This window comes from Pseudoliparis swirei, chromosome 5 (genome assembly GCF_029220125.1).
Source record: "Pseudoliparis swirei isolate HS2019 ecotype Mariana Trench chromosome 5, NWPU_hadal_v1, whole genome shotgun sequence".
Taxonomy (NCBI): Eukaryota; Metazoa; Chordata; class Actinopteri; order Perciformes; family Liparidae; genus Pseudoliparis; species Pseudoliparis swirei.
The window spans coordinates 6421851-6441222 of NC_079392.1; the positions used below are offsets into that span (position 1 = coordinate 6421851).

A 19372-nucleotide genomic window follows, 5' to 3' on the forward strand; every position below is an offset into this window, starting at 1 on the left:
GGGTCTTGACGCTTGATGAATTCAAAACAGCTTCAACCAATGACATTTTGAATTTAAAGTACTAAGAAGTACAGCTGCCAGAAAGAAAAAAAACATAAGCAGCAGCAGTGCAGGTTTTTGACAAACACTGTTAACACAAAAAAATTAGAGAATCCCTTCACTGACCAGGAATAATAAGCAATACTAATCTTTTTTTTTTTTTTTTTTTTTTACTAATACGCTCCACCCAACTGCTTCGTACCTACATGACTGGGCTGTGTGCAAACAAGCACGGGGTCACTGGGGAAGTATTTCTTGACTTCACGCCTGCCGATATCATATTCAAACACGCGGCCGCAGCGCAGAGAGGCCGTTGGCGTTGGAATCCTTTCGAAGTGGCACTTTTTCCTTTCTTTCTCTCTCTCTCTCTCACCGGGAACAGCAGATTAAAGACGGCGCCATGGTGGCCACTATCTGTCAGGTGATGGGCTTCCTCCTCAGTCTGTTAGGGGTGGCGGGGATAATCGCGGCGACAGGGATGGACCAGTGGTCGACGCAAGACCTCTTCGACAACCCCGTGACGGCCGTGTTCTCGTACTCGGGCCTGTGGAACTCGTGCGTCCGGCAGAGCTCCGGCTTCACAGAGTGCCGACCGTACTTCACCATCCTGGGACTGCCAGGTATACGCTTTTTATTCTTGTCATGAGCAACGATGACGCAACATGGACGGAAATACTTCAAGGAACCAAAAAAATACCTCTATAAATATATAAAAATGTCGATTTTTCTGGGGGGTTGACGGCAGAAAATCCCCACACTTGACTTTATAGCCAGGTTCTAAGAGAACGTGAAGTAAACAGGTCAATATGGCGGTACGTGTGGGGTCTATTATGCTAATGATGTTACTTATTGGGGGGGGGGGGTGTAAAAAAAGCGTTGAATCATCAGGTTATCATTCATAGAAATTGAAGGCCCGGAGAAAAATAATATCAAACCGTTTCCTGCCATTGTTTACGAAGAATTATGGGGAAATGATGACGAACCGCACCCTTTGTTAATAAGAGGGTGGTGGTGGGTGGGGTGGGGAATTGTCATCATCAGCGTTTACCCGAAACCTGGACAAAGACTCTCGAAAAAAATGTGGTAAGCATCAGATAAGACCTGTTCCTCGCGGAAGCGTACATAAAAGATAAGCGGGAGCTCAGCCTCTGCCATTTCACGACTCCGGGACATTGGCGGTAACTTCATTTGAGCGGGACACCTAAGATGGCGGCCTCGCTGATTCAGTTAGCGGGCTTCATGTTGTCCGCGTTGGGGCTATTCTTGATTTCCGCCGCGACGGCAATGGACATGTGGAGGCTGCAGGATCGATCGTTCACGATCGTGACGAACATCTACACCTACTCTGGGTTGTGGAACTCGTGTGTCGGGACGGCGTACGGCACGTCGCAGTGCAGGCCGTATTTCACCATCCTGGGACTGCCGGGTAAGAGAATTACACTCGGACAGAAGAAGACATTTATCAAACGTTCCGTCACGTGGTGGGATTAAGGAGAACATTTTCCAAAAGGACCCCCGGAAGGTACTTTAGAATATTCGGGAGGTTTTAGGGCAGATTTTCTCCCATTTCCCGCCTGCATGAAAATGCAGTGGGCTGCAGAAAAGATGGTGATGGTGTCTCTCTGGAATCTAATGGAAATTTGATGAGACATCCAAAGCTTAGCTGAGCAAGCACAAGCTTTACCGGAGTGTCACACAATGTAAAGTACATTTCCACAATCTGTACTTAACAGCGGAATGTAGTGTCGAGCATATTGTACATACGGTCTTAAAGGCTTAAGTCTGGAATAATACAGGTACAATATCTCAGGCTATTGAAAGATGGCATTTGGGTCAATATGTTTCACTCATGGCGCCTTGATTTAGGACTTTTTATATCGCTGCTGCTGGAAAAAAGAAATAATTCACTTTCTACTTTAATTTATTTGAATTGTAAAGAAATTCCCAGAGTGGTCAGCTCTCTTAAGTGGCATTTAAAGTATATTCCTGATATACATGTGCATTAGTTTGTTCATAAAAATGCTAATGCATGGGGTAAAACGACATTCCAGTACTTTTTGACGTTCATAAGGAGCAAAGTAAATACTTTTCAGCACCCCCTGAAGTCATGGGTGTTGTTTTTGAATATGTGTTTGTACATGTAAGTATACCCGTGTAGATGTGTCTAAGTGTGTTTCTACCTTATTGTACAGGTATACATGTACTACAGTACCCACTGCCTTGTAGGAAATGGTGCAAGACAAGTACAATTTGAACTTGAGTATTTAAGAATACAGTAATTACTGTTAATTAATCAAAGGTGATATATACAGGACTCTCAGAAAATTAGAATATTGTGATGAAGTTCTTTATTTTCTGTAATGCAATTAAAAAAACAAAAATGTCATGCATTCTGGATTCATTACAAATCAACTGAAATATTGCACGCCTTTTATTCTGATTTATTGCTGATTATGGCTTACAGCTTAAGAAAACTCAAATATCCTATCTCTAAATATTAGAATATCATGAAAAAGTATACTAGTAGGGTATTAAACAAATCACTTGAATTGTCTAATTAACTCGAAACACCTGCAAGGGTTTCCTGAGCCTTGACAAACACTCAGCTGTTATAAATCTTTTTTTTTACTTGGTCTGAGGAAATATTAACATTTTATGAGATAGGATTTTAGAGTTTTCTTAAGCTGTAAGCCATAATCAGCAATATTAAAAGAATAAAAGGCTTGCAATATTTCAGTTGATTTGTAATGAATCCAGAATGCATGACATTTTTGTTTTTTTAATTGCATTACAGAAAATAAAGAACTTCATCACAATATTCTAATTTTCTGAGACAGTCCTGTATATATACACACACAAATAAAAGCATTCCAGGACATCCCTGGTTCCTTGTAAGTCAGACAATATCTAAAGTATGAGAATTTAAAATGTAAATGATAACAAATTATTTATTGTGTGTTTTGTAGTATATATAAAGTATATATTAAGTGTGAAAATACTTTGTCACAATTACACAATCAACAGGAAAGTATATTTACAGTATAAATATTGTGTTTTGCGATTGTATATGTTAATTAAAGGAACATCATCACTAGTTTTTGTGTTATATAGCTAGTCGAGATGACGCTAATTTTAACAACTTTATATCCTGTTGGGAAGTTTTATAAAACTTATATAACTACTTTGACTTTTAGAGAAAAAAAACCGCATCATCATTTATTTATGATCATATGCATCCATGTTGCAAACCCTAACCTAAGTCATTAGTACAAGTTAAATAAAAATACCTCAGAATTGTACGGTAATTAAATAAATGTGTTCGGCTTGCAAATCCATTTAATGGGCAGATATCGTTCTGTGGGGAATTTTTTCTGAACGGCATCACTTTTGACTTTCAGCTCTGCTGCAGGCTGTGAGGGCCTTGATGGTCGTTGGTATTATCCTCGGAGCCATCGGCAGCCTGATCGCCATATTTTCAATGAAGTGCTTGAAAATGGGGAGCATGGACGACAACATCAAAGCCACCATGACCTTGACAGCTGGGATCATGAACGTTCTCGCAGGTGCAGTCGCGTTCACAACAGCGTCTCGTCCCGTTGCTGCAGCGATGCCGTTTTTCACTCATCCCTCTCCTCTGTTTGCTTCTTAATTTGCAGGGATCTGTGCCATTGCCGGCGTGTCGGCCTTTGCGAACTTGGTTGTGCAAAGTTTTCGGTTTGCGTCGTACGCCGGAAGCGGGCTCAGCATGGGAGGAATGAGTGGCGGGGGTATCGGAGGACTCTCAGGATCTCTGACTCCGAGGTAAAAATGAAGTTAAGATGGCGGTTTTATCTGCCGCAGCACTTTATGATTTACTAACCCTCAGTTTTCTTTCAGGTACACTTTTGGTCCCGCTCTTTTCGTGGGGTGGATCGGCGGCGCCGTCTTGTTCATTGGAGGTATCATGATGTGCCTGGCCTGCCGCGGAATGGCCCAGGACGGAAAGCAACGGTAACATCACTGTAAACTTTTCTGAGCTTAAAAATCACCGGGCGGCAACTTTTAATACAGGAGATATTCTGACATAAGTGACTAGTAAACAGGTGCTAAATGCAAAATATTAGAACAGATTGTATGTTCGCAATTAAATATCAAGTGAGTCATGAGTGGTGGGATATTCAGAGACGGATGAGTGTGAGTTTGGATGTTATAATTCACTGCAGCAGCTTAAAAGACATTTAAAAAACTCTACTTTGTTTTCTTAGCTGTCTTTTATTTAAAGTTGCTTATGCTCTGCTATTCTTCAGGAACGACGGGATGACCTACAAAGCCGCCTCTCACCAAACTATGTACAAGACCGACCCCCGATCCCATCCAGCCCAGTCCTACAGGGCCCAGAGTGTGGATGGAAACCAGAAATTTGACTATGTGTAGAATTATTTAACTCTTATGGATATGTCTCTTTTATATTCTGCTGCACTGTGATGCTGTTTTTGTGTGTTTTGACCCTGTATTCATGGGGAAAGTGGTTTTTTTCTTATTTCTCTCTACCTTAATTTGGCTGAACTGCTAAACACTAATAGTGGGTTTTTAAATATATATAAAGTTGTAACATCATATAATCCTAATTATCAAATGTTGTTTTGTGATTCATATTGTGGTATTTTTTGTGAAATAAAAAAAACTTTTGTATAATTCAAAGATATGAAGATATTGATAGACTGAACGGGGACAGGGCGCAGCAGCCGTTTGTAACCTATTAAACTTAACATAGCGGTAACTAAGTGTAGATGTATGCATCACAAGCTGCAAAACAAACTATTTATAATGTCGTTGTTTTAACACCCAGTAAATGCCAGGTGCAGCTGTTGTATAGCTAGCAGTAACAAAAGTAGTATGAGCTTGCTAATATAGCTCCCGTTTAAACTGGAGGTTTAAAAGAGATGATAATTTGATGTATCTTACCTGACACTTGATGTGGTTTAGTTGCATTGTGAACTTTTGTGAAGTTACATTTTGCCAAAATGAACCCAGCAGAGCTCAAATTATAAAACATGTCAATACCGTTAGCTTAAATGACCACGTAACGTTGGTGAGGTTAGCTTAATCGGAGACGAGCCATGTCTCCCTGTATTTCACCATGTGGCTGTGTATAAATGAAACAAAGTCATGCCTACACTAACGAAAGGCTTGTCTGGTATTTCTTTAGGGACCTGGACAAGTTTAACTTTATAAGTTCTGCTCCGGTTTTAGTTTTTGACTAGCTAGGTCATTTCTTAAGTTAATCTGGCTAGAGCTTTATGAATAGCATCCGCAACCCGCTCCTGATATACACGTGCCTTGATATTAAGAATGCGTAATATGTATTTATAGGTGTGATTGCACACCTATAAATACATTTCTAAAATAGAAAAATTACATAACTATGTGAAGTCACGCATACACCGGCTGTTCCACCATTCAATTCAATAAATGAACGGAAAAGATTCCCCACTGCGCGTTTAAAATACGGTCGTAAAAGTTTCCCACACGGAAACTAAATGATGCCCACTGTGCACCATAAAAAGTCACATTTTATCTGTACGTAGACGGTCATGAAAAAGACCATCAACACATCTGAAGACAACAAACCCTTTGGAATATTGTGTTGTTGTTTATCCCATTAGTGTTATCAATACAAAATGCAGTGGCCATCAGTTTATCCATGGTAGTTGTTACCTGTTATCTCCATCCCTCCAGCACCATATGATGAATAACATAATTGTTGCCTTCTAATAGAATAAAGTAAATGGTTTCCCGCAGATGGTTGACGAAAGCCTTGTTCTCGACCGGTCTTTGATACCCAGGCGCACGCGCTCTGTCACTCCTTTGGGATATGTCTATATTTCCCAGGGAACGGGCAGGAAAGGGTTTTAGATGATTTGCATGAAATCCCATTTCTTGATAATACAATTAATGGAAGTAATAAGTAGGTGGTACCACTTAATTACACTTAAAGCGAGTCATTTTTGTTTTTAATTAAATTTAGTAATAGCTCTGCATTAAGACAATGTGAGGACAAGCTCCTTTTCTACTTAGTCTTTTTCCATGTCAGAGGAGGTGTGGCTTGGACTGCGCTCTCATATCTCCAGTACGGCTCACGGATGGAGAGCTCAGGGTGAGGGTAAACTGGGAATTATTGTAACACTTCTACAAGGCCTTTAGATATTTAAATTGTGGAAAATCCGACACAACCTGCATGGACATGCGTTGTTCCACTTGGGAAGGGAGCATCAATAAGAACAGGCCTTTTGAAGCCCAGACTTCAAGAGGATTTTAATTGCGATTTGCTGGTAAATTATCGTCATCAATCATAGGTAATGTTTCTTAAGCAGAAACTTGTTATTTAGCACATGTTCTTTAAATGTTAATGAATCTCTTATGTCCCACAGCTCTTCAGTTTATTGACTTAAAACAAAATAAAAACAGAAAGATGATGAGAAATTTGACCAAAAGTTGTTTTTAACAAGTTACCTCTTCCTTGTCTCCCAGAAATAGTGTCATTTCTATAAAGACCTGTATGATATGAATTAATTGCAGACACATGTTGCACTTATCTGTCTTGGATTAGGCCCCCATGGAGATTCTTATAAAGTGAGTTTGTCCTTTTAATCCAGATGAAAACCAACATTTTCTTGGTAAAGTTGGACTGGTCCAACTAATGCATCTTTATCCTTGAAACTCTGGCCCCGCCTACTGGTGGCGACATGCATCACCGTTCTGTTGTTTACTGCAGCCTCTTTTTCACTGGCTTTGACTTCGGGTGGAACTTGTCATACTCATAGTGCAGAAGTAACACCATCTTTAAATTCCAACAAATTGCATTAAGGTATATATATTTTTACAGTAGCTTGCCTAAACTTGGCAGCCTGACAATAACCAACACTTAACACCTAAGCAGACACATCATTTTGACACAGATTTCCCTCGCAGGGACCGTGGAGTTGAGGCAACTAGATGAGATATAGCAAGATGAGGATTTCAAACTGTACAGTTTGTACAGTAAACATGTCAATTAAAAATTGCAAATCTGTCCCAAACTTCCCAGATTTGACTTGCAGTTAAGCAAAAGTATCAAGTCTTATAGCAGCAGCAAGGGACAAGTAAAGTGGAAGTGGGAAAGACTCAGAACATGTTCAGCATTTAAATAATGTAGATTACAGAGATGCAGATGTGGGATAAGATTAATGTGTCAGTGGAGGAATGGAGCTTTAATAATGATAATAATAATAATAATGAAACCCACTTCTAACACTGCAATATTTGCGCAGAGAATAAGACATTTTAAATCCTATGTTTTCGACGTTGATCGTTTGTGTTTTTGCACAATTTATTCCGTGGTATACACCCTCCGGCCACCAGGTGGCGGTAAAGCGCACATCGCGTTGGTTTGTGATCCTCCGGAGTCAGAAGCTGCAACAAGCACCTGGACCAAACTTGAGGAGTTGCGGAGTCTCTTTGACGGTTTATTTTTTGCTTCAGCGCCAAGTCGCATTTTAAATGGAGACTTTGGACACCGGCTGCTGTCAGTGTAGTTTACTGAGCGTCTGTTTTTTTAAGCTTTACGTGACTTTGTAAGGGTAGTTAGCGGAGAAGCTAAGTTAGCTAACGGTGAGCGAACCCTGTAGAACCGAGGCTGACTAGAAACCATCGACGCTAAACAACCTAAGTTAGTGAGCTAGTTAGCAGCGAAGTAAAACAACGTCGACTAGTTAACCGAGCTGGTTAGCTTCATTCCACAAGGAGCAACTTAGGCAGCTCCTTTTCCGTATATGCATTTGTTTAAATAATGACCTGAGACCCCCTCGCTGTGGGATCGGCTCCGCGGAATGATTCACCCCCGGGTGTGATGGGGCTTCTCAGAACCATGATGCCGGTCCAGTTCCAGCTCGCGGCGGTTCTGGTGTTTGCTCTCGCGATGCTCTTCATGGAGAACCAGATCCAGAACCTGGAGGAGTCCAGAGCCAGACTCGGTACGTCAAGACCAGAACAGAGCGGGGTTCACTTCCTGAAGAATATGTTATTCCATAATTATATTCGTGAAAAGGGCTGCTTGAGTCTTTTTAAAGTAGTCGTGTGTTTTTTGTTTGTGGCAAAGGTTTGGAGTTATATTTAGTGTTACTGTTCGCAGTATATGAGGTTAATGACAGATAATTTACGAACATCTTTTACCCTTTTTGACCCCAGCAATTAAAACCTCCAGAAAATGATTAGGATTAGTATTGTTTCCCAAGTTTAAGTGTCATGTACTTTATGTTTGTTTGTTCCCTAAATAGCCCTTTAAATAAATAAAAAAGTTGATATTTCTTATATGATTTACACAGTGAAAAACAGCCTGGGGTCAAATTGACCCCAAAGAACACCGATGCGTACAAGTTGTGTTCAGGACATTGAAAACATATCATGTGAATGTTATGTTTTCCCAGTTGTCCTCAATAAATTAGGAAAAGTTGTGAAATATGAAGCCAAAAAAATGTCAATCATTTTTTTTAGAGACGGTAAACATTGAATGGGGTCAAATTGACCCCAAAGGTAATAGGAGGGTTAAGATAATAAATTTTTTTTAATTAACTTTGAGCAAAGAAAAAATACCTATTTGTTTTTATTAAAATTCTTCTCTGCATCTATTGTTGACTAAGTAATTATAAAAGACCAAATTACTCCCTGCCATGTATTTTGCACACACTTCATTTGTTCTTCTTTTTACATAATAATAGACACTATAATATATATAATGGGGTCATCTTCTAACACGTTCCACAGAGGTCATGCATACAGGTTTCATATAACACGCATGTTAGAGGGCAAACTAATGCATATGAAGACTTGCAGCTTAAAATATTAAAACATGTCATTTAATATAATAGCTCATTGCTGAACATTGAATGCATTGCTCTACAAATGTCATTCGAATTTAAAAACTATTCACAAAAGTGACGCTCAGACTTAAAGAATTTTACAAAACTTCCATATCAAGCCACTGTGTGTTGCATTGAATTCTCGTGACTGCCTTCCAATCAAAAGAATAGATATTGCAGGCCTGGAAAAGTCCTTTAATAAAATATTTAATTTCCAAAAATATCTGGAAAAGTCATGGACATTTTTCGATTCATATGTTTATTTCAGGGTTCGTACGGTCATGGAAAACCTGGAAGACATGGAATTTTAAAATGGTAATTTCCAGGCCTGGAAAAGTCATGGAAAAAACATAAATCATAAAAGTTTTGGAAAAGTCATGGAAATGTGTTATCATCGCATGTTCATTCACGTGGAGTTTAAAAATAATGAATAAGTTTTTTAAAGAAAGACGCTCAAAATATAAGCCGGCGTCCGCTCTCAATACGCAAAATGTTCTAAATTGTTCATATTTATACCAAGATTTCAGTTTGGTTTAAAGTCATGGAAAAGTCCTGGAAAAGTCCTGGAAATCCATTGGTCAAAATGTGTCAGAACCCAGTTATTTGTCGTCGTTTGATTAAAAGAATAAACATTTATATGAATATATTCTTTTAATGAAAATATTGCCTCGTTAATGTGTGTATACACCGAGATTTCACGAAAATTTGGTTTAAAGTCATGGAAATCCATCGGTCGACATGCGTACGAACCCTGCTTCGTCTGAGCGGCCGACTGCCTCTTCGGTTCCTGCGCAATATCTTGTAAGGAGAGGGAACTCCCTCCGCCTGCCTGTTGACGCGTGTTACCAACATCCTGCAGGCCGATGGCCTCTCCTCGTGTTCAGACACAGGAAGAGCCGGCCGCGATGCATCGAGCGACACGCAGCCGATCCACGAGATTCTGTCGAGGCCGTCCCAGTAATTGGCTTTAATTAACATTTCAACGGAGACGAGAAGTGGGAGAAAACACTTTTAATGATGCCTCTCGTCGATATGCTCAACGGCTTAATTGCTTGTTTTAATTTTTGTTGCATCTTGACGGACATTTTGGCCTTTTCCTTAATTAAGACGGGACTTTTTTCTTTTTTTTAACAGATGTGCCTTTTGTCTTTTTTTCTCTCTTAATTGTAGTGTCGGTGGCCTCATGTCTAGCGCGTGTGCCGCCAAATGAGAATAACGAGTATCGGCAATTTTTGCCTCTTTTTTTTTTTTTTTTTTTTGCTGTAAAATCCAGGCAGCAGAAAATGTTAGCCGGTCCATAATCGCATAAACGAAACACGACATTGATTCTGTTTGGAGACGCTTGCGGCGAAACAACCGACATGAAAGTGGGCTGTCTTTTGCACAAAACCATACCAGTGTGATATCTGATTTTTGATATAAATTTATTCTTTTGGGCCCGCACAGAACGCACTATCGCCCGACACGAGGTGGCCGAAGTGGAGCAGCGTCACAGCAAAGACGCCGCCGGGCGGGAACTGACGCCGCCGGCCGAGAGCGAAGACGCGGTCATCATCTACAACCGAGTGCCCAAGACGGCCAGCACGTCCTTCACCAACATCGCCTACGACCTCTGCGGGAAGAACCGCTTCCACGTGCTGCACATCAATACGACCAAAAACAATCCCGTCATGTCTCTGCAAGACCAGGTGAGGCCGTCGGCCGTTATTGGCCTTTAGTGCGAAAAAACCCCCACAGATGTGAACATACCACTCCTAACACGACAGGTCAGAGGTCATGACGTCATTTTAAAATGTTTTACTTTTACTGTAAATACAGATTTCCAGCCAATAAAAGCTCCTAGATAGAAACTCAACTCCACCTCTCAAGTGAGCACATTTCTCTCATGATACTAATCATCCTGTTTTCAACACAACAAAGAGAAGCAGAAACAAAGCAACTGAAGATCGCAACTGAAGATGGGAAAACTAAAAATAAGCCATTGTTGTGGCCAAAATATGCTCTGAAAGATATCGTAAGGCTTTGGGTCACTGCGCTTTGTTTTCCCAATTTTTATCAAATGGTACAATTTCATTCAAGGCTTCGCGTTCAGCACAAAAAAACAACTGTCATCATTCACTGAAGGACATGTTTTCAGTAGTTGATTACAGATGGATGAATAGATATAAAGTGCAGTCAGACTCTAGTCGTCACTGCTCCAGCTTTATGGATATTAAATTGAAAGAAAAAACCTTTATTTTGGACTTTTAGCTAAACATCCAGTGGACAGTGTGGAAACTCGGCTTTCTCCTGATTTCACCCAATTGTAGGCAACAGGAGGTATATATAAAAAAATGATTACGCATACGATAATGTGTAAATAATCCAGAGCCTCTTTTATTATTTGATATATAAACTGCAGACGGCACCTTTGGGTCTGAAAAGTGAGGGCCGATGCAGAAGTGCCCTAAACCTGCATTCTTCCTGCTGACCATCAGGGGGCCGTTCCTCCGTTGCATAGAAGTCCGATTGTATAGAAGTCGATGAGAAAATCACTTCACTTCTCTCTTGATTCATTACCTCGGTTAAAAAAAAAGAAGTTTATTTGAGTTTATGGTCTTGATCGTTAGTTTTGGGTCTTCTCCGACACAGCATCATTCTCATTACCTTCGCATTGAAAATGCGTATTTATGTATTTATTTATTTGTATGCGTGTTCCTCGCATAACTCAAAAAGTCTTAAACCGAATCGCATGAAATTTGGTTGGATGATTGGTTGTTATCCGGGGACCATTTGATTAGATTTTGGGATCGATCGGGTCAAAGGTCATGGAAAGGTCAAAATCTTCTTTTTACCATAGTGTGGTCAATTTGTATCCAATTGGCATGCAACTAATGCCAACATGTTCATAATTCAATGGCCAATCTTGTGATATGCGAAGGTATGCGCTCTACCGAGTGCCCGTTCTAGTTTCCTAAGTTATGGTCCGGTTTGGGTAAAAGAGATAGACCACGCCTTGCAGTGTTTCCCCCACCGTTCTACCAGGGTGGCGGCCCGCCCCCCTGAAATCTCCGCCCGCCACCCTGTAATTTTCTCTATAGCGCCAGATTACAGCAGAAGTAATGTACGGTCCTTTTCTTAAAGACGTCTTTGTTCTTTTATTAAACTAAACGTCTGTAATTGATCGTATCTAACCAGCAGCAGAGCTCCGATGCTACGGCCAGAACATGCAAACTCCTCACAGAAGGCGCGGGTAGCCGGGGAATCGAATCACGGGAATCGAACCACGGGCTTTTCTTACTGCGAGGGCGGCAACAAAGGACCAGATTGTTGCCGTCAAGGGTATTATGAAAAGGAAAAGAAGGCTTTTATTGAGGGTTTTGAATGAAGTCCGTCAGTCCAGTGCAGATCCACACGTGTTCCAGCCGGTTCCGGTGAGATGAATGCACCCAGTGGAAGTGCAGCTTCGGACACGTCGTGTAAAAAGGCCTCGAAGCTATCGCCGCTGTTATTCTTGGCGCGCTAGCGCCACGGTATTATCCCGTCTGCCATCTCGCAAACCCGGTCTGTTTCCTCTACACACGATAAAACCGGAGACGAGGGGGGAAGGAGTCCGTCTGCCGGCGCATCGGGGCCCAACTCGTTTTACCCCGGGAGCATTTGTATCCAACAATAGCATTTAGCTCGGCCAAAAACCGGTCAATGTGTTTGACTTTGTCCTATTTCTGCTCTCTGAAGCCGCAGAGTGTGCGTCAAAGATAACAGTCATACATGGAGGGGGCTGTAGGAAAGCTGCTCAGCATCCAACGGAAATTGGTGCAGTTTGATGTGAACCCATGGAATGAGTCCTCCAGTTCTAGACACCATGAAGCATGTTGTGATGGTAAAGATTACAGCGTTAGGACATGAGTTGATCTCGTGTTGGTTTAATGCTATTGACCAACAGTGTAATTTCCACTGTCGGCGATGAGGTTGAGCCTCCCTCTTAATCCGCTGCCTCCGTAATTGATTTATTCATCCGAGTTGCCGTCTTTCAATTGTCGCCGCGATGAGGTGCAGTGTGTGTTTTCTGCTCACGTTTCAGGCTTCGTGCCGGCCGGCCCACCCAGTTGAAGGACTTTGTGGTTTGCAGTTTGAGATGAAGACTGCAGGTCCAACTCTGATGCATGTGAATCTACAGCTTTATTAAGGATGTTCTCCTAAATAAACAAAATGCAACATCCAATACAAGGCAGTGAAGTGCTCTGCTCTTTGTAGGAAGGGATGCAAATGCACGTTAAACATAAACTACACGTTAGAAGCCGACACCGGTTCGTCAACAAAGATTTTGGAGGCTTTCTGCATTTTGTCCGTCGCCATTTCGTTTTTTTACAACCAAACTCTGAACAAAAGACTTTCAGGCAACCGAAATATTTACAATTAACTTTCATGAACAGAACACCCACGGTGTTACGGGTTACATTTCTCGGATGCTGTTGGTAGCAAGCTGTAAATAACGAGGTAGCCCCGCCCTAAAGCATACCCTGCTTTATGGTCTCTTTCAGTCCAAACGCACCATCATTTACTGAATGCACATCACGCTGTATTGAAGAGGACTCGAGATGAAGACCATAAACTCCTGTTTACAATGTTTACTGAGGGAATGAATCAAGAGAGAAGTCCTTCTCATCCACTTCTTTTTGCAGCCAGGGGGAGTCGCCCCCTGGTGGCCGTTAGACAGAATGCATGTTTGCCTTTTCCCCACATCGGCTTCACTTTTCAGAACCGGAGGGTGCGGCCTGGTCCCAAAAAATGGTGAGAAGAAGCAGTTGAGCATCGGGTTGAGTAAGGAGTTAAAATGTCAAACTAACACTGCTCGCCATGGCGAAGAACAGTTCAAGCCAAACTGACCAAGCATGGAAAAGTCTGATGGCTTTTATTACAAATTAGAGGAGGGGTCAAATACTCAGGTAAGATTTGGATTTTGAGGGGATTGCAAATACAGATGCAGGGTGGTGTCTACACACTTACAAGTAAAAGATAATTAAGGGGGTGCCGGGGTTGTTTTTTGTTGTTGTTGTCGTCTTTTTGTTGTGGGGTTTTTTGGAGGGGGGGAGGGTATGTGTGTGTGTATTTGTATATATATGTGTGTGTATATGGGTGTAGGGGTATCTATATGTGTGTATATATATGTTTATGTCTGACATTCTTTTACTTGTTTTATGTTTATATCACGAAACAAATTTAAAAAATGAAGTGACACAAAAAAACCTAACACTGCTGAACTAAACGTGCCTCAATGCAGTTTCACCAACTCTACTTTAGCTGAAACCGAACTTCAGTCAACCGCAAGTAAAATGTTTTTCTTTTTTTTCTTCAGAAAGTTACATCTCACCTACTGCATCATTTAGGTACAATTAGTTTACATTTTTTTGAACACATGAGCTTCATTTTGAGACCATCTGCTGAATGTGAGCCGATGTCATTTCCATGTAATCAGTTCTCACAAAAAAACGAAACCTCTTACACGGCAAAGACTCACATTCAGAAATCCAAATGTATTTGACTTCATCAAAGAGCCACGTCTCTGTCCCAGTGTGTTCTGTTTCTGTTTTGCTGCTGTGCTTCTTTTCTCCTCCTCCTCCTCCTCTCCATTTCCCTGGAGTTTCCCTGCTGCTCCGTGATTAGTTTCCATTATCTTTGGCTACAGGTGCGCTTTGTCAGGAATGTCACCTCGTGGAGAGCGATGAAGCCCGGCTTCTACCACGGCCACGTAGCTTATCTGGACTTCTCAAAGTAAAGCCCTTCATTTCCTGTAATACCATTTGAATACGGGGGGATGCGTTGCGGACAGTTAGCTTGAGCGTTGATTAATTGCATTGTTATCCCCCCCCCCCCCCCCCCGACACTACCGTTTCAGTCATCACAGGTAATTATCCTAATGGCGAGAGTGTTCTTCAGTGAGGGAGCGCCTGTTAACGTACAGTCTCAGCCCCCCCCCCCCCCCCCCATGATGCTGCCGCCCTTTCACTGATGGAAAAGCTGTTTCTATAGTGCAACACTGTTAATTAGACGGCGGTGTCGTGTTCTGATGTGTGTTGGACTTGAAACTAATCCTCAAGTGTCTGTTCCATGCAAATTAAATGTCACCCCATAGATATGGGGCTACGGATACGCCCATGTACATAAATGTGGTGCGAGACCCCGTGGAGCGCCTGGTGTCGTACTACTACTTCCTTCGCTTTGGAGACGACTACAGGCCCCGTCTACGGCGAAGGAAACAAGGGGACAAAAAGGTTTCTGCATTTATTTCAACGGAAGCCCTTTCTGTGCGACGGACCGCGGTCCGGTGGTCCGTTAATGCGTCGCGGTGCCTCCTTTTCATCTTTCAGACCTTTGATGAGTGCGTGTCGTCCGGCGGGTCCGACTGCGCCCCGGAGAAGCTCTGGCTTCAGATCCCCTTTTTCTGCGGCCACCATTCAGAGTGCTGGTGAGTGCGGCGCCACCTGCCACATCAGACACAGCAACACGACCCGAGGGAAGGAGGACAGGGCGCTGGGAATATGCGAGAGGGAACGGACATTGCCGTAAATATCGTATCTAGAGATTCCCCTCGTATAGTTCAGCGCCGCAGAATGTAGTGAAACCTATCACGGGGGCGTTTAACACCCAAAGTGAGAATTAGTGACCTTTTTTTCCCCCGGGGTTATTACCTAAACATTCTGCGGGAGGTTATGTTTTGATCGCTGTGTATTTATTTATTTATTTGTACGTGTAACTCAAAAAGTATTAAACCGAATCGCATGAAATTTGGTGGGATGATTGGTTATTATCCGGGGACCATTTGATTCGATTTTGGGATCGATCGGGTCAAAGGTCAAGTTTAAGGTCATGAAAAGGTCAAAATCTTCTTTTTATCCAATTGGCCTGCAACTAATGCCAACATGTTCACATGGCATCGAGCTCCCCACACTCTCATGCCAAGTACCAAACAAGTGGCTGCGGCGAAGGTATGTGCTCTACCGAGTGCCCGTTCTAGCTGATGATGTTTTGTGTGCAGGACGGCGGGCAGCCGCTGGGCCCTGGAGCGGGCCAAGTCCAACCTGCTGGACCGGTACCTGCTGGTCGGAGTCACCGAGGAGCTGGAGGATTTCATCATGATCCTGGAGGCGGCGCTGCCCCGCTTCTTCAAGGGCGCCACGGAGCTCTACAGGACGGGTAGGAACTCAAGGTCGGGGGGCGGGGGCGGGGGGGGGGGGCGGCAGCGCTCAGCGCGATTTTATAAGAGCGGCATTTAACAATGTAGCACGCGGGATCCTGACCATATGCCACGGATCAGCGCATCGGCCGTTGTACATAAACAGAACATATTCCAAAGATGTTTTTTATTATGGCCAGCTGTAGATTTATAATTGTATTTAATAATAATAATCCATTTAATTCATCTGGCGCTTTTTAACCCTCCTGTTACCTTTCGGGTCAACTTGACCCCATTCAATGTTTAACGTCTGTGTTCTTTGGGGTCAATTTGACCCCAGGCTGTTTTTCACTGTGTCAAACATATAAGAAATATCAACTTTTTTATATATTTAAAGGGCTATTTAGGTAGTCAACAAACAAACATAAAGTACCTCACACTTAAACTTGGAAACAATATTAATTCTAATAATTTTCTGGAGGTTTTAATTGCTGGGGTCAAATTGACCCCGAGGGTAAAATATGTTAGTAAATGTAAAGGTAACAGGAGGGTTAAGGTACTCAAAGACACTTTACGTGTTACATTCATAAACAGACACAGCTACAGGGAGAAGTGTCTCGCTCAAGGACACGTCGACTAGGGCGGGGATTGAACCGACAACCCCCTGCTAACCACTGACCCAACACGTCATCTAGTTTGTACAGTAAATGAAAAACGGGGTCATTGGCCGATAAATCCGCTCTCATCTTATCTCTTCTCCAAACTGTTGTTATTGTCACATTTTTGGTTGAATGTTACTTTTTCTTTCCGTTCGTGGCGCCCACTAGTGGTCTCTCTCTGTAGTGCAGTCATGATCCGGTGTAACACAGTGAGACTGACATGAGACCTCCCTCTATCCCCCCTCCCCTCCCCCTCCCACAGGGAAGAAGTCCCACCTGCGAAAGACCAGGGACAAAAAGCCCCCCAGCAAGGAGACGATCGCCAAGCTGCGGCAGTCGGACATCTGGAAGATCGAAAACGAGTTTTACGAGTACGCCCTCGAACAGTTTCAGTTTGTGCGCGCCCACGCCGTCCGGGAAAAAGACGGGGAGCTCCTCGTCCTGCCCGAGAGCTTCTTCTACGAGAAGATCTACCCCAAAGCGAACCGACGAAAGGTCGCCGCGACAGAGACGCCGTGACACTCGATCGCAATGGCAGCCGGTTCATCGAGCTTCCTCTCCTCGGTGCAGGAAGTCTTCCCGCGGCCTCTCGGCGGAATGCGTCTCATTATAATTGTTTTATTGCGGGAGCAGCTGTTGGGAGAACTTGACGTGGATAAACAGTCAGAACGGTGAGAAAGAATTCAAACCCAGATCGGGAGGGAATGAGAAAAAAATAGCAAAGCACCGAGATGAAAGCCTCAAAGCTCGACTCGTTTGAACCCGTCGTGACGTGTGTGTTTCTCTGACGTGTGTTACCTGTGCACACTTTCCATTTTCCATTTTTGGTGCACACATTGTTTAAATGTTGAAATTGTAAAAAAAAAAAAAAAATCCGAGCTGTTTTTGTACATAATACTGTATTAACGTGTTTTTGGACCAACTAGAAGCAAAAGTAACAAAGAATGGACCGTTGCATCCTTTAAGGGGCGTGACACGTTTTTCTATTATTTTTTTTCATCCTTCTGCGATGTTCTCTATTTTCTGACTTGTTTACCATCTCATGAGTGCTGATCGTCTTTTGATGAAGCTGCTGACACGACTGCAGCAGAGTCCAGGTTACAGCGGTGGAGGTGAAGTGTGTGTGTGTGTGTGTGTCACACCTCATTAACAACCATGAAAACAAAAGTGCATAACTTTCCTGGCTCCTTTCATCCTCACTGTGTTCCCTTCTAAGAGAAGCTGAGTGTCGTGATGATGAGGAGGAAGGAGCTCGTAACATTGCGGTCCCGTGATCGTCAAAGTTCAACATTTCCCATCGTGCAATTTTGTTAGTAGGGTTAACAAAAAATTGCGCAACAATTATCCAAGTCGGTGTATGACATCATTTATTTAGCTATACTGCTCATGTCCAGTGGCCATCATAAAGAAAGGCTTGTAAAACACCGTAGCTTTTAAATATAAGTCTATTTGTTATACGTTATAGCACAACTTGTAGACAGTGTATATACGCTTACCAGGTGTATTTAATACCTACGAACTTATTTGGGTCCACTTTTTCGCTCCATAAATCCGGTCCGACCGGCACGCTCCACCGGTCCACGGCTTGTTCTCGCGTCGCCACGGAGACGAGCACCAAAGGGGAGAGAGGCTGCCAGAAAAAACCTCAGAAAATAGAACTCAATTAACAATTCAGCCCGCGGGCGTACCGGAACATTGTTTTCATGAATGAGATGAATACAGTCTGATAATGACTTCATCTCAATTAGAAGAAACAAGTGCCAAACTCTATATATATCGATTGTTAGCCAATGAATTTAGAGGTCAATTAGGAACGCGAGAATTCAGAAGTCTGTTCCGCTTTGGTATTCTTTGACATTTTGACATTTTTGTTGGTGTTCTTTTCGGAATAAGACTTTTTTTTACCTTCATTTTATTAATCTATTTCATTTTATTTAAAAAGGGGGGGGGGGGGTTGCATGTAGTTTCTGCTTCTCCCTCTCACCTTGGGAGCACGTTGTCTGGTTTCAGCCTCGCAGTTCCGCCCCCAGCCACCAGAGGGCGCTGTGGTCCTTCCTGAGAACATGCTCCGGCGCAGCAGGCGGTGAGCGCAGAGCCCCCATTAAATGCACCTGTGCAAAGCCAAATGGAACAAACCGATGGCGCATTACCATTAACAATACAAATCACGCCATTAGACACACTCGGCTCTCCGGACGGCTATAAATAGTTTCACTTGGTGTCGCACAGTTTGCGCCGCACTTGCATAATGACGGCACTCGAATTAATTTTCGCGCCGTGAAAGGGGACATTTTGGGCTTGTCTTTTCTTGTGTGTTTTTTTTAATGATGTGCCTCTTACCTCTACAACCACCTCTGCGAAGAGGGATGGATCAGCGGGGGGCCGGCAGCCCCCCCGACACGAGCACCATGTCTCCATTACAACCTCCGTCCAGAGCGCTTGATCCGGTTATAGCTGAACTATGACCTCTACTCCGTCAATGGAAGTTGGCCGAATCTCTCGAAAACGGGCCCTCTGGATCGGGCTTTTGGACCCGTTTTCCCCGCGCACGTTTTTTCTTCTTCTTCTTCTTTTCTTCCTGCAGCAAGCTGACCCCAAAGTGGTTTCACTTGTGCTCCATAAAACAAACAGAGCAGAGCAGA

The 19372-nt window shown here is 42.8% G+C and overlaps 2 protein-coding genes across 3 annotated transcripts; both read left to right on the top strand.

Annotated features, from left to right (window-relative positions):
• Positions 1-278: 278 nt before the first annotated feature.
• Positions 279-4719, top strand: LOC130193702 (claudin-18-like). 2 transcript variants are annotated; one of them, XM_056414363.1, is made up of 5 exons: positions 279-659; positions 3438-3602; positions 3696-3840; positions 3916-4029; positions 4326-4719. In XM_056414363.1, exons 1-5 carry the CDS (start codon positions 440-442, stop codon positions 4450-4452), a joined length of 771 nt encoding a protein of 256 aa, XP_056270338.1. In that variant the 5' UTR covers positions 279-439; the 3' UTR covers positions 4453-4719. The 2 variants fall into 2 exon arrangements, with proteins under 2 accessions (XP_056270338.1, XP_056270339.1); XM_056414364.1 differs by lacking the exon at positions 279-659 and adding an exon at positions 1197-1465.
• Positions 4720-7050: 2331 nt separating this feature from the next.
• hs2st1b (heparan sulfate 2-O-sulfotransferase 1b) lies at positions 7051-17908 on the top strand. The gene is made up of 7 exons (XM_056414362.1): positions 7051-8030; positions 10362-10603; positions 14584-14669; positions 15031-15169; positions 15266-15363; positions 15934-16091; positions 16993-17908. The coding sequence occupies exons 1-7, from the start codon at positions 7907-7909 to the stop codon at positions 17247-17249; spliced, it is 1104 nt and encodes a 367-aa protein (XP_056270337.1). The 5' UTR covers positions 7051-7906; the 3' UTR covers positions 17250-17908.
• The last annotated feature ends 1464 nt before the right edge of the window (positions 17909-19372 follow it).